The 13,566-nt window shown below is 45.2% G+C and overlaps 1 protein-coding gene across 2 annotated transcripts in view; it reads right to left on the reverse strand.

Moving 5' to 3' along the window:
* Positions 1–13,566, reverse strand: part of LOC126187821 (probable cytochrome P450 301a1, mitochondrial) — a 220,556-nt gene that overhangs the window by 84,783 nt on the left and 122,207 nt on the right. For both annotated transcript variants that reach the window (XM_049929115.1, XM_049929113.1), the window contains exon 4: positions 6,564–6,676. In XM_049929115.1, coding sequence (XP_049785072.1) covers positions 6,564–6,676 — 113 coding nt within the window. The remainder of the gene's footprint in view (positions 1–6,563; positions 6,677–13,566) is intronic.

Below are 13,566 nucleotides of genomic sequence, written 5' to 3' on the forward strand. Positions count from 1 at the left end.
TCTGGGCTTCTCGAGAACATAGCTTTGGCAATATGGCGGGTTATTTGGCTTCTGCATGATGGAGCATCACCCTGCGGACCGCTCTCCCTAGGCTGCTCAAGAACATGGCTTTGGCAATATAGCAGGATATGAGTCTTCTGCATGATGGAGCATCACCCTGCAGAGTACTCTCCATGGGCTCTTCGAGAATAAGGCTTTGGCAATATGGCAGGTTATGTGGCGTCTGCATGATGGAGCATCACCCTGCGGTGTACTCTCCCTGGGCTGCTCGAGTACATGGTTTCGGCAATATTGCAGGTTATGTGGTTTCTGCATCACGGAGCATCACACTGTGCCCACATACTCGGACCGGTTGTTGTTCTGCAACAACTCTTTAGAGCAACGTACCTGGACCTCCTGCGGAGTACTCTCCCTGGGCTCTTCGAGAATAAGGCTTTGGCAATATGGCAGGTTATGTGGCTTCTGCATGATGGAGCATCACCCTGCGGAGTACTCTCCCTGGGCTGCTCGAGAACATGGCTTTGGCACTTAAAGCAGGTTATGTGGCTTCTGCATGATGGAGCATCACCCTGAGGAGACTGGGCTGCTCGAGAACATGGCATTGGCAATATGGTGGGTTATGTGGCTTCTGCACGATTCAGCATTACCCTGTGAAGTACTCTCCCTAGGCTGCTCAAGAACATGGCTTTGGCAATATAGCAGGTTATGAGTCTTCTGCATGATGGAGCATCACCCTGCAGAGTACTCTCCCTGGGCTGCTCGACAACATGAGTTTGGCAGTATGGCAGGTTATGTGGTTTCTGCATGACGGAGCATCTCCCTGTGCCCACATACTCGGACCGGTTGTTGTTCTACAATAACTCTATTGAGCAACGTACCTGGACCTCCTGTGGAGTACTCTCCCTGGGCTCTTCGAGAATAAGGCTTTGGCAAAATAGCAGGTTATGTGTCTTCTGCATGATGGAGCATCACCCTGCGGAGTACTCTCCCTGGGCTGCTCGAGAACATGGCTTTGGCAATATAGCAGGTTATGTGGTTTCTGCATGACGGAGCATCACCCTGTGACCACATACTCGGACCGGTTATTGTTCTACAACAACTCTATAGAGTAATGTACCTGGACGTCCTGCAGAGTACTCTCCTTGGGCTATTCAAGAATAAGGCTTTGGCAATATGGCAGGTTATGTGGCTTCTGCATGATGGAGCATCACCCTGCAGAGTACTCTCCCTGGGCTGCTCGTGTACATGGTTTTGGCAATATGGCAGGTTTTGTGGCTTCTGCATGACGGAGCATCACCCTGCGGAGTACTCTCCCTGGGCTGCTCGAGAGCATGGCTTTGGCAATATAGCAGGTTATGTGGTTTCTGCATGACGGAGCATCACCCTGTGACCACATACTCGGACCGGTTATTGTTCTACAACAACTCTATAGAGTAATGTACCTGGACCTCCTGCAGAGTACTCTCCTTGGGCTATTCAAGAATAAGGCTTTGGCAATATGGCAGGTTATGTGGCTTCTGCATGATGGAGCATCACCCTGCAGAGTACTCTCCCTGGGCTGCTCGTGTACATGGTTTTGGCAATATTGCAGGTTATGTGGTTTCTGCATGACGGAGCATCTCCCTGTGCCCACATACTCGGACCGGTTGTTGTTCTACAATAACTCTATTGAGCAACGTACCTGGACCTCCTGTGGAGTACTCTCCCTGGGCTCTTCGAGAATAAGGCTTTGGCAAAATAGCAGGTTATGTGTCTTCTGCATGATGGAGCATCACCCTGCGGAGTACTCTCTCTGGGCTGCTCGAGAACATGGCTTTGGCAATATAGCAGGTTATGTGGTTTCTGCATGACGGAGCATCACCCTGTGACCACATACTCGGACCGGTTATTGTTCTACAACAACTCTATAGAGTAATGTACCTGGACGTCCTGCAGAGTACTCTCCTTGGGCTATTCAAGAAAAGGCTTTGGCAATATGGCAGGTTATGTGGCTTCTGCATGATGGAGCATCACCCTGCAGAGTACTCTCCCTGGGCTGCTCGTGTACATGGTTTTGGCAATATGGCAGGTTTTGTGGCTTCTGCATGACGGAGCATCACCCTGCGGAGTACTCTCCCTGGGCTGCTCGAGAGCATGGCTTTGGCAATATAGCAGGTTATGTGGCTTCTGCATAATGGAGCATCACCCTGCGGAGTCTGGGCTGCTCAAGAACATGGCTTTGTCAATATAGCAGGTTATGTGGCTTCTGCATGATGGAGCATCACCCTGAGGAGTCTGGGCTGCTCAAGAAAATGGCTTGGGCAATATAGCAGGTTATGTGGCTTCTGCATGATGGAGCATCACCCTGAGGAGTCTGGGCTGCTCGAGAACATGGCTTTGGCAATATGGCGGGTTATGTGGCTTCTGCATGATGGAGTATCACCCTGCGGAGTACTCTCCCAAGGGTGCTCAAGAACATGGCTTTGGCAATATAGCAGGTTATGAGTCTTCTGCGTGATGGAGCATCACCCTGCGGAGTACTCTCCCTGGGCTGCTCGAGAACATGGCTTTGGCAATATAGCAGGTTATGTGGTTTCTGCATGACGGAGCATCACCCTGTGACCACATAGTCGGACCGGTTATTGTTCTACAACAACTCTATAGAGCAACGTACCTGGACCTCCTGCGGAGTACTCTCCCTGGGCTCTTCAAGAATAAGGCTTTGGCAATATGGCAGGTTATGTGGCTTCTGCATGATCGAGCATCACCCAGCGGAGTACTCTCCCTGGGCTGCTCAAGAACATGGCTTTTGCAATATTGCAGGTTATGTGGTTTCTGCATGACGGAGCATCACCCTGTGACCACATACTCGGACCGGTTATTGTTCTACAACAACTGTATAAAGCAACGTACCTGGACCTCCTGCGGAGTACTCTCCCAGGGCTCTTCGAGAATAAGGCTTTGGCAAAATTTCAGGTTATGTGGCTTCTGCATGATGGAGCATCACCCTGCGGAGTACTCTCCCTGGCTGCTCGAGTACATGGTTTCGGCAATATTGCAGGTTATGTGGTTTCTGCATGACGGAGTATCACCCTGTGCCCACATACTCGGACTGGTTGTTGTTCTACAACAACTCTATAGAGCAAAGTACCTGGACCTCCTGCGGAGTACTCTCCCTGGGCTCTTCGAGAATAAGGCTTTGGCAATATAGCAGGTTAAGTGTCTTCTGCATGATGAAGTATCACCCTGCGGAGTACTCTCCCTGGGCTGCTCGAGAACATGGCTTTGGCAATATGGCAGGTTATGTGATTCTGCATGACGGAGCATCACCCTGTGACCACATACTCGGACCGGTTATTATTCTACAACAACTCTATAGAGCAACGTACCTGGACCTCCTGCGGAGTTCTCTCTCTGGTCACTTCGAGAACATGGCTTTGGCAATATAGCAGGTGATGTGGCTTCTGCATGATGAAGCATCACCCTGCAGAGTCTGGGCTGCTCGAGAACATGGGTTTGGCAATATTGCAGGTTATGTGGTTACTGCATGACGGAGCATCACTCTGCGGAGTACTCTCCCTGGGCTACTTGAGAACATGGCTTTGGCAATATAGCAGGTTATGTGGTTTCTGCATGACGGAGCATTACCCTGCGGAGTCTGGGCTGCTCGAGAACATAGCTTTGGCAAAATAGCAGGTTATGTGGCTTCTGCATGATGGAGCATCACCCTGCGGAGTCTGGGCTGCTCGAGAACATTGCTTTGGCAATATACCAGGTTATGTGGCTTCTGCATGATGGAGCATCACCCTGAGGAGTCTCGGCTCTGGAGAACATGGCTTTGGCAATATAGCAGGTTATGTGGCTTTTGCATAATGGAGCATCACCCTGAGGAGTACTCTCCTTGGGCTGCTCGAGAACATGGCTTTGGCAATATGTCAGGTTATGTGGTTTCTGCATGACGGAGCATCACCCTGCGACAACATACCCGGACCGGTTATTATTCTACAACAACTCGATAGCGGAACGTACCTAGACCTCCTGCAGAGTACTCTCTCTTGGCTGCTCGAGAACATGGCTTTGGCAATATAGCAGGTTATGTGGCTTCTGCATGATGGAGCATCACCCTGCGGAGTACTCTCCCTGGGCTGCTCGAGAACATGGTTTTGGGATTATGTCAGGTTATGTGGTTTCTGCACGATGGAGCATCACCCTGCGACCAGATACTCGGACCGGTTATTATTCTACAACAACTCGATAGTGGAACGTACCTGGACCTCCTGCGGAGTACTCTCCCTTGGCTGCTCGAGAACATGGCTTTGGCAATATAGCAGGTTATGTGGCTTCTGCATGATGGAGCATCTCCCTGCGGAGTAGTCTCCCTGGGCTGCTCCCTAACGTGGCTTTGGCAATATAGGAGGTTATGTGGCTTCTACATGATGGAGCCTCACCCTGCGGAGTACTTTCCATGGGCTGCTCGAGAACATGGCTTTGGCAATATGGCAGGTTATGTGGTTTCTGCATGACGGAGCATCACCCTGCGACCACATACTCAGACCGGTTATTATTCTACAACAACTCTATAGAGGAACCTACCTGGACCTCCTGCTGAGTACTCTCCCTGGGCTCTTCGAGAATATGGCTTTGGCAATATGGCAGGTTATGTGGCTTCTGCATGACGAAGCATCACCCTACTTCCGCATTGCAGTTCACCCACGCTTAAACAAAATCTTCCCCGTACATTAGATATGACACGAAGTCCCTGTATTACCGTGTAGCATTGCCTGCTATATCACCGGACAGAAACCCCTTTGATTTTTATCTCTGGGGGTATCTGAACAAGTTCCTGGTTTGCAGACCCTTCAACTGCGTGTTCACGACGCCTGTGATGCTATTCGGACAGAGGCCGGAACGTGCGAAAGGGCGCAGCAACCCATGATGATGTGTCGTGCGAAAGCGTGCACTGCATCTCATGGAGGCCACTTTGAACCTTTGTTGTGACGTGGATTATATGCAACTCTGTACTGTGTTCCAGAACGATATGCTGTCGTTACACGCACACTGTCCATTTCCGGACACATCTACATCTATATCTTCATACATATTCCGCAACCCACCATATAGTGCGTGGCGGAGTGTGCCGCGTACCTCAACTAGCATCTTCTCTCCTTGTTCAACTCCCAAACAGAACGAGGGAAAAATGACTGCCTATATGCCTCTGTACGAGCTCTAATCTCTCTTATCTTATCTTTGTGGTCTTTCCGCGAAATGTAAGTTGGCGGCAGCAAAACTGTACTGCAGTCAGCCTCAAATGCTGGTTCTCTAAATTTCCTCAGTAGCGATTCACGAAAAGAACGCCTCCTTTCCTCCAGAGACTCCCACCCGAGTTCCTGAAGCATTTCCGTAACACTCGCGTGATGATCAAACCTACCAGTAACAAATCTAGCAGCCCGCCTCTGAATTTCTTCTATGTCCTCCCTCAATCCGACCTGATAGGGATCCCAAACGCTCGAGCAGTACTCAAGAATATTTCGTATTAGTGTTTTATAAGCGGTCTCCTTTACAGATGAATCACATCTCCCCAAAATTCTACAAATGAACCGAAGACGACTATCTGCCTTCCCCACAACTGCCATTACATGCTTCTCCCTCTTCATATCGCTCTGCAATGTTACGCCCAAATATTTAATCGACGTGACTGCGACAAGCGCTACACTACTAATGGAGTATTCAAACATTACAGGATTCTTTTTCCTATTCATCTGCATTAATTTACATTTATCTATATTTAGAGTTAGCTGTCATTCTTTACACCAATCACAAATCCTGTCCAAGTCATCTTGTATCCTCCTACAGTCACTCAACGACGACACCTTCCCGTACACCACAGCATCATCAGCAAACAGCCACACATTGCTATCCACCCTATCCAAAAGACCATTTATGTAGGTAGAAAACAACAGCGGACCTACCACACTTCCCTGGGGCACTCCAGATGATACCCTCACCTTCGATAAACACTCACCATCGAGGACAACGTACGGCGTTCTATACTTAAGAAGTCTTCGAGCCACTAACATATTTGCGAACCAATCCCATATGCTCGTACCTTAGTTAGGAGTCTGCAGTGGGGCACCGAGTCAAACGCTTTCCGGAAGTCAAGAAATATGGCATCAGTCTGATACCCTTCATCAGTGGTTCGCAAGATATCATGTGAAAAAAGGGCGAGTTGCGTTTCGCAGGAGCGGTGCTTTCTAAAGCCGTGCTGATGCATGGACAGCAGTTTCTCTGTCTCAAGGAAATTCATTATATTCGAACTGAGAACATGTTCGAGAATCCTGCAACAAACTGATGTTAAGGATATTGGTCTGTAATTTTGAGGATCCGTCCTTCTACCCTTCTTATATACAGGCGTCACTTTTTCCTCCATTTCCAGTCAGAAATCCGTCCCTGAAGTTTGTCGGTTTTTCCTGTGACTTGTCGCAGTTAAACAGAAGCCCGCTCCCTGTTCGTTTGCCCCTCCCTGATGTGATGTCAGGTGGCAGAGCTGAAGCAGACGTGTGAAGCGCACAGTGTGGTGGACTCACGTGGTGGCCACGCCCTGGATGTCGCCAAACCAGTCCTTCCTGGCGACGTCCCGGTAGTATTTGATGGACTGAATCGTGTCACGCACCGGCCTCGGGCCCTCATTGCGGTACACCTGCAACAGGAAACCTGTAGGCTGTTCACCGTCTCCCAATAAACTACAATGGTGTGTCAAAATTTTGTACATGGCTGCACGTTCAGAGACCGTGAATAGTTACAATTTAATGAAAACAGCCCTCGGTCACTATTTTTAACGAATTAACCGGGTTTCAACACTGCTAGGAGTGTCTTCTTCAGAATGTTATAGACCATTCTTTGATTTAAATTCTGAGGAAGACACTCCCAGCAGTGTTGAAAGCCGGTTAATTGGTTAAAAATAGTGACCGAGGGCTGTTTTCTTTCAGTTGTAACAATGGTGTGTGCATCAATCGCTTGCCTTATCAAATCAACAAGCTTCAAACTGGTTTTGGAAAGTGTGTATCTTGGCAAAACACAATTTTTTTTTTCTATTACCCAGACATGTTTAGCTGAGGTTTCAGCATCGCAGTTGGCTTTGATTTTCTTCCCTGTTACCACAGGCTGAGGTTGTTGTGGGTTTTTATGTTTTGGATTACAGTTGTTTTCCCTTCATAGTTTGTCATGTAGTCCCAATGTCATGTGATAATGCGGGGCAATACATGTTGCTAATGCTGTCAGAATTTTCTGTTCCGCACTTCGTAATGCTCACTTCACGCATATTAGGTTAGGTTCGGCTCTGTGCAGCTAGCGTATCGCAGTTGACAGCATTGGCAGCAAGCATGTATTGCGCCGCATGCTCGCATGACAAACTGCTATATTAAAACTACTGTGAAGCAGGAAAAGCACGGAATGTGATAACAAGAAAGGAAGTAAAAGTGATGACGCTGAAACTTCAGTGTAACATGTTTGGGCAACAGGAAGAAACAAAAAATTGTGTTTTGCTCGAGGGAGATCCTTCTAAGCACATAATTATTTGTAAGTAAGCACAGACAGAAGAGCTTCAACGTCAAGATGATTAAAAGATTCAGTTTAGTCCTTCATTCTTCAGTGAATAGCTCAAGATAAGCTCACTGTACAAATAATATTTTGTCTGTACTTTCCTGCACATAGTTTATAACAAAATGTGTTCGAACATAGCTAACACACACCATTTGAACGCCCGCTGTAGCTTCAGGCGAAGTTGCTACACGGTTGCCTTGAACTGATTCTAACGGACTGCCCTACTTCCATTTGCTTAGTACTTACAAAGTTTGAAGCTAAGTGCCCGGAGCTCAGTTTGCTAAAGTAGTGTGACGTAATTCTCAGAGAAGAGCTAGAAGAACATCATCGCATCAAATTATTAAAATTCCAAACGCCTTATGTAAAGACCACGTTGAGTTAATTGGAATAGACATAGGCAGCTGACTGCATAGCGTTGAAGACTTGTAATTGTGAAGTCTCTGGATCGAATCTCATCAGTAGTGATGTTTTATTTTTACTTTTATTTCAACTACATCTTTATTTACAAATCTAACATTAATTGAAAAACGCTGAAACCTCATTTTTATGAAATGAAATCTTTTAATTTTTAATTATTAATAATAGTAAACTGATAGTATTCGTATAAGGTAAAATTTAGTACAAACATGAGAAATTTCAAATAGAAAATAAAAAATAATATGTTTCTATAGATATAGAACTTTTGATGTATTAGGTTGTTGCACAAGTTCGTAGCATTTATGTTTTGCATGCTGGTATTTCGGCTGTTGTGGGTTTATTTATCGAGTTTAGTTTTTTATTTGTAATTCATTGTTGCTATTGGAGTTTACACATTGTCATTTTGTCATTTAGAGAGAGTGAGTGGAGCTGTGGATGTTAGAAAATGGATTTTCAAAAGGAGAAATCGAAACATGTTTGACATATTGTTCTGTTTGAGTTCAATAGCGGGAGATAAGCTCACTGAACAGAGCACGGCAAGAAAATTGTTTTCTCGTTTTAAGGAGGATTGTTTCGACACTAGTGACTCTCCACGTGCCGGCCGGAGTGGCCGTGCGGTTCTGGGCGCTACAGTCTGGAACCGAGCGACCGCTACGGTCGCAGGTTCGAATCCTGCCTCGGGCGTGGTTGTGTGTGATGTCCTTAGGTTAGTTAGGTTTAATTAGTTGTAAGTTCTAGGCGACGGATGACCTCAGAAGTTAAGCCGCATAGTGCTCAGAGCCATTTGAACCATTTGACTCTCCACGTTCAGGAAGACTTCCGAGGTTTGATGAAAATCGTTTAAACGCATTAATCCTTAATGTTCCACGTCAGTGTACTTGCGAAATGCCGAATGTGATGAACTGTGACAATCGTGTGACAATTTCATGCAATGAGAAAGGTTCAAAACTCGGGTATATGGGTACCGCATGCTCTAAGCCAAAATCACAAAGATCAACCGGTGGCCATAAATCTCTGCCCTCATCACGAATTGGCTCATGAACAACACCGACCACACGTGTCCTATACCATTGCTGGTGACGAGAAACGGAGTCTTAACGCTTACATAAGGAAAAAAAAAAGGATTCGTTCAACCTCAGCAAAGCAGCAACTTCCCGTACAAAGACCTGCGTACATCCACAAAAGATAACGTTACGCTTCTCGTGCAACAACGACGGTGGATGTTCTTCGAATTGCTTCCTCGAGCGTAACAACAACAACAAAATGGTTCAATTGCCTCTGAGCACTATGGGACGTAACATCTATGACCATCAGTCCCCTAGAACTTAGAACTACTTAAACCTAACTAACCTAAGGACGTCACACAACACCCAGTCATCACGAGGCAGAGAAAATCCCTGACCCCGCCGGGAATCGAACCCGGGAACCCGTGCGCGGTAAGCGAGAACGCTACCGCATGACCACGAGCTGCGGATATCAAGAACAACAAACAGGAAGACTGTGTGAAGTGATGCTACCCCATGATAACGCCCGACCGCATTCAGCTAGACTGACGGAAAACACTATACAGGAGGTGGGTTGGGAAGTCATTCCGCACGCACCTTGTTCACCTAATGTTGCACCCTCAGATTTTCACCTTTGAAGCTACCTGCCGACCAACCTTCAAGGAGCTTCTTTTCCGTATGAAAATGCGCTCCGAACATGCCTTCACGAACTCTTCGCCTCAAAACCACGTGATTTCTACAGTCGTGGAATCGAAAAGTTACCCCAGCGTTGGGAGACTGTTGTAAATGTGAAGGAGAATATATTATTGATGACTGAAATCACTGTTATGTGTATCTGTTGTGTTTATTAAATTTATAGAGAAACGCTACAAACTCCACCAACACAATGAATAAATTTTAATTTGACAATAAAGCATTTCGCATGTCTATTAATGTTTAATTTATTTTCATACAGCTATTTTCATACAGCTACTTAACATTTACATTTATGAATAGAAGCGGAATTTAAATTAAAGTAAAAATCATACATAACTACTGGCAGGATTCGAACCAACTACACTGCCTGATAAAAAAAAGTGCGGCATAGTCGGTTGTCAAAGTAATTTCGGACACGTACACACCACTGGTGTGTATCCAAATGAGTAGAACAACAATCCTCTGTGAGAGGTAGAACTGTCAATGGCCACCAGAATCCATTAATGTTGTCCGTGTTTTGTGTTATTACCAAGCCTGGTAGGATATATAAGAGGCCTAAACAGCGTTATATGTAGCTTGATATCTGTGAAGGGCAGGAAGATTCCGCTTGCTCATGTAAGATAGCATTATCAGCACCTGACAGAATCATAACACAGCTGCATTACACAAGAAAAATACTTTCCTGGGGTTATCCTTATAGGATATTTCAACAAAATGGGGGGGGGGCATGTATAATGCAACATTGTTATTGCCCATGAACGTAGTGTATTGTTGAGCTCTGACAAGCTTATTTAGTAAATTTTTCTGAATTTTTAATTGCACTGATAAATACAGTGTTAAATTATTGTTCTTGAATTAAGGAGATGAAACAAATCAGTTATGTAATGCCTGAATCATTCAGAACTTGATATTATAGTATTGTAAAACGTAGCAAAGCAAGCATAATAAAGAAGGAGGGAAGGAATCAGGCTTCAAGAAAGCCCAACTTTTGCCCTTGTCGTTCCCGTTTGGGGAACGGCTTCTCTACAAGAGAAAATTCAATGTACGTACACCTGGTAGGACAGTCTTGAGACAGGGATATCACGTGGCCTTCTCGCGTTCCGTTTTGGGAACAATTTTACAAGGAAAAAACTTAACCACAGGCAGACTGAACAGGGCAAAAGTAGCTGGCTAGCAGATACTGTGAAAGGACGTGTTTAGTGGTGCGTTTCGTAGGCTGTTACTATGTATTCTAACATCTGTACAAAATATTGGAAGAAGATGTTTAATTATTTACAGTGGTTGCAAGAAATACCAGGCTTAATTATGGGTTTGCTGCGGTTGCACAACTTGACTTCAGGTATACTGAGTGTGGGCTGCTTTAAATGTGCTCTGAGCACCGTGGGACTTAACATCTGAGGTCATCAGTCCCCTAGAACTTAGGACTACTTAAACCTAACTAACCTAAGGATGTCACACACATCCATGCCCGAGGCAGGATTCGAACCTGCGACCGTAGCGGTCGCGCAGTTACAGACTGAAGCGCCTAGAACCGCTCGGCCACTAAGCCCGGCGCAAGTGTGGGCTGCCTTTGTGACGCCATTGTCATCTTGTTTTAACCAGAAACGCGAAGAATTTGCAGAAGTGCCATCGGCACCACATAATGAACTCTACTGTTTATAATAATTCAAACTACAACTACACAGTCGTCATGAATGTGCAGAGAGCCAGACTTAAATTCAATTCGTTCGATGAACAAAAATATTCTAGTTAAATATATTGTCATTTACGTCTACATGTAAGTGATTACTCTGCTATCCACAATGAAGTGCCTGGCAGAGGGTTCAGTGAACCACCTTCAACCTGTCTCTCTACCGTTCCACACTCAAACGGTGCGCGGGAAAAACGAGCACTTAGTTTTTTCTGTGCGAACCCTTATTTCTCTTATTTTATCGTGATGATCATTTCTCCCTATGTAGGTGGGTGCCAACAGAACGTTTTCGCAATCGGTGGAGAAAACTAGTGATTGAAATTTCATCAGAAGATTCCGTCACTACGAAAAACGCCATTGTTTTAATGATAGCCACTCCAATTCACGTATCATCTCTGTGGCACTATCTCTCTTATTTCGCGATAATACAAAACGATCTGTCCTTCTTCGTACTTTTTCGATGACATCTGTCAGTCTCAACTGAAGCGGATCCGACACCGCACAGCAATACTCCAGAATAGCCGGCCGGTGTGGCCGTACGTTTCTAGGCGCTTCAGTCTGGAACCGCGTGACCGCTACGGTCGCAGGTTCGAATCCTGCCTCGGGCATGGATGTGTGTGATGTCCTTAGGTTAGTTAGGTTTAAGTAGTTCTAAGTTCTAGGGGACTGATGACTTCAGAAGTTAAGTCCCATAGTGCTCAGAGCCATTTGAACTCCAGAATACGGCGGACAAGCGTGGTCTCTTTAGTAGACCTGTTGTACCTTCTACGTATTCTGCCAATGAATCGCAGTCTTTGGTTTGCTCTACTCACAACATTATGTATGTGATTGTTCCAGTTTACTTTATTTGTAATTGTAACTCCTAAGTATTTAGTTGAATTTACAGCCTTCAGGTTTGTGTGACTTATCGTGTAATCGAAATTTAGCGGATTTCTTTTAGTACTCATGTGAATAACTTCACACTTTTCTTTATTCAGGGTCAATTGGCACTTTTCGCACCATATAGATATCTTATCTAAAACATTTTGCAACTCGTTTTGGTCATCTGATGAATTTTCAAGACGGTAAATGACAGCATCATCTGCAAACAATCTATGACGGCTATTCAGATTGTCTATGTCGTTAATATAGGTCAGGAACAATAGAGGGCATATAACACTTCCTTGGGGAACGCCGGATATTACTTTTGTTTTACTCGATGACTTTTTGTCTATTACTATGAACCTTTATGACAGGAAATTCATATACTTCATAGGCACGCCGTTTGGTTAGGAGACACTCGTGAGGATTGCTGTGTCGAAAGCCTTCTGGAAATCTAAAAATATGGAACCAATTTGACATCCCCTGTCGATAGCACTCATTGCTTCATGAGTGTAAAGAGCTAGTTGTGTTTCACAAGAACGATATTTTCTGAATCCGTGCTGACTGTGTGTCAATAAATCGTTTTCTTCTAGGTAATTCATAATGTTCGAACACAGTATATGTTCCAAAACCCTACTGCAAAACGGCATTAGTGATACGGACCTGCAATTCAGCCGATTTCTCCCATTTACCTTTTTGGGTGTTGGTGTGACTTGAGCAATTTTCCAGGCTTTAGGTACGGATCTTTCTGCGAACGAGTGGTTGTATATAATTACTAAATATGGAGCTATTGTATCAGCATACTCTGAAAGGAACCTGACTGGTATACAGTCTGGACCGGAGGCCTTGCCTTTATTAAGTGATTTAAGCTGCTTTGCTACACCGAGGATATCTACTTCTATGTTTCTCATGTTGGCAGTTGTTCTTGAATGGAATTCAGGAATATTTACTTCATCGTCTTTGCTGCAGGAGTTTAGTAAAACCGTGTTTAATAACTCTGCTTTAGTGGCACTGTCATCAGTGACTTCACCGTCGCTATCACGCAGTGAAGGTATTGATTGCGTCTTGCCACTGGTGTGCTTTATGTATGACCAGAATCTCTTTGGGTTTTCTGCCAGATTCTGAGACAGAGTTTCGTTGTGGAAATTATTATAAGCATCTCGCATTGAAGTACGCGCTGTCTTTCGGACTACTACAAAACTTTCCCAGTCTCGGAGATTTTGCGTTATTTTAAATTTGGCAGCTTTTTTCGTTGCTTCTGCTACAGCAATCTGACCTGTTTTGTGTACCATGGGGGATCAGTACCATCACTTACTATTT

The sequence above is a fragment of the Schistocerca cancellata genome, chromosome 5, assembly GCF_023864275.1.
Source record: "Schistocerca cancellata isolate TAMUIC-IGC-003103 chromosome 5, iqSchCanc2.1, whole genome shotgun sequence".
In the NCBI taxonomy this organism is placed as follows: domain Eukaryota; kingdom Metazoa; phylum Arthropoda; class Insecta; order Orthoptera; family Acrididae; genus Schistocerca; species Schistocerca cancellata.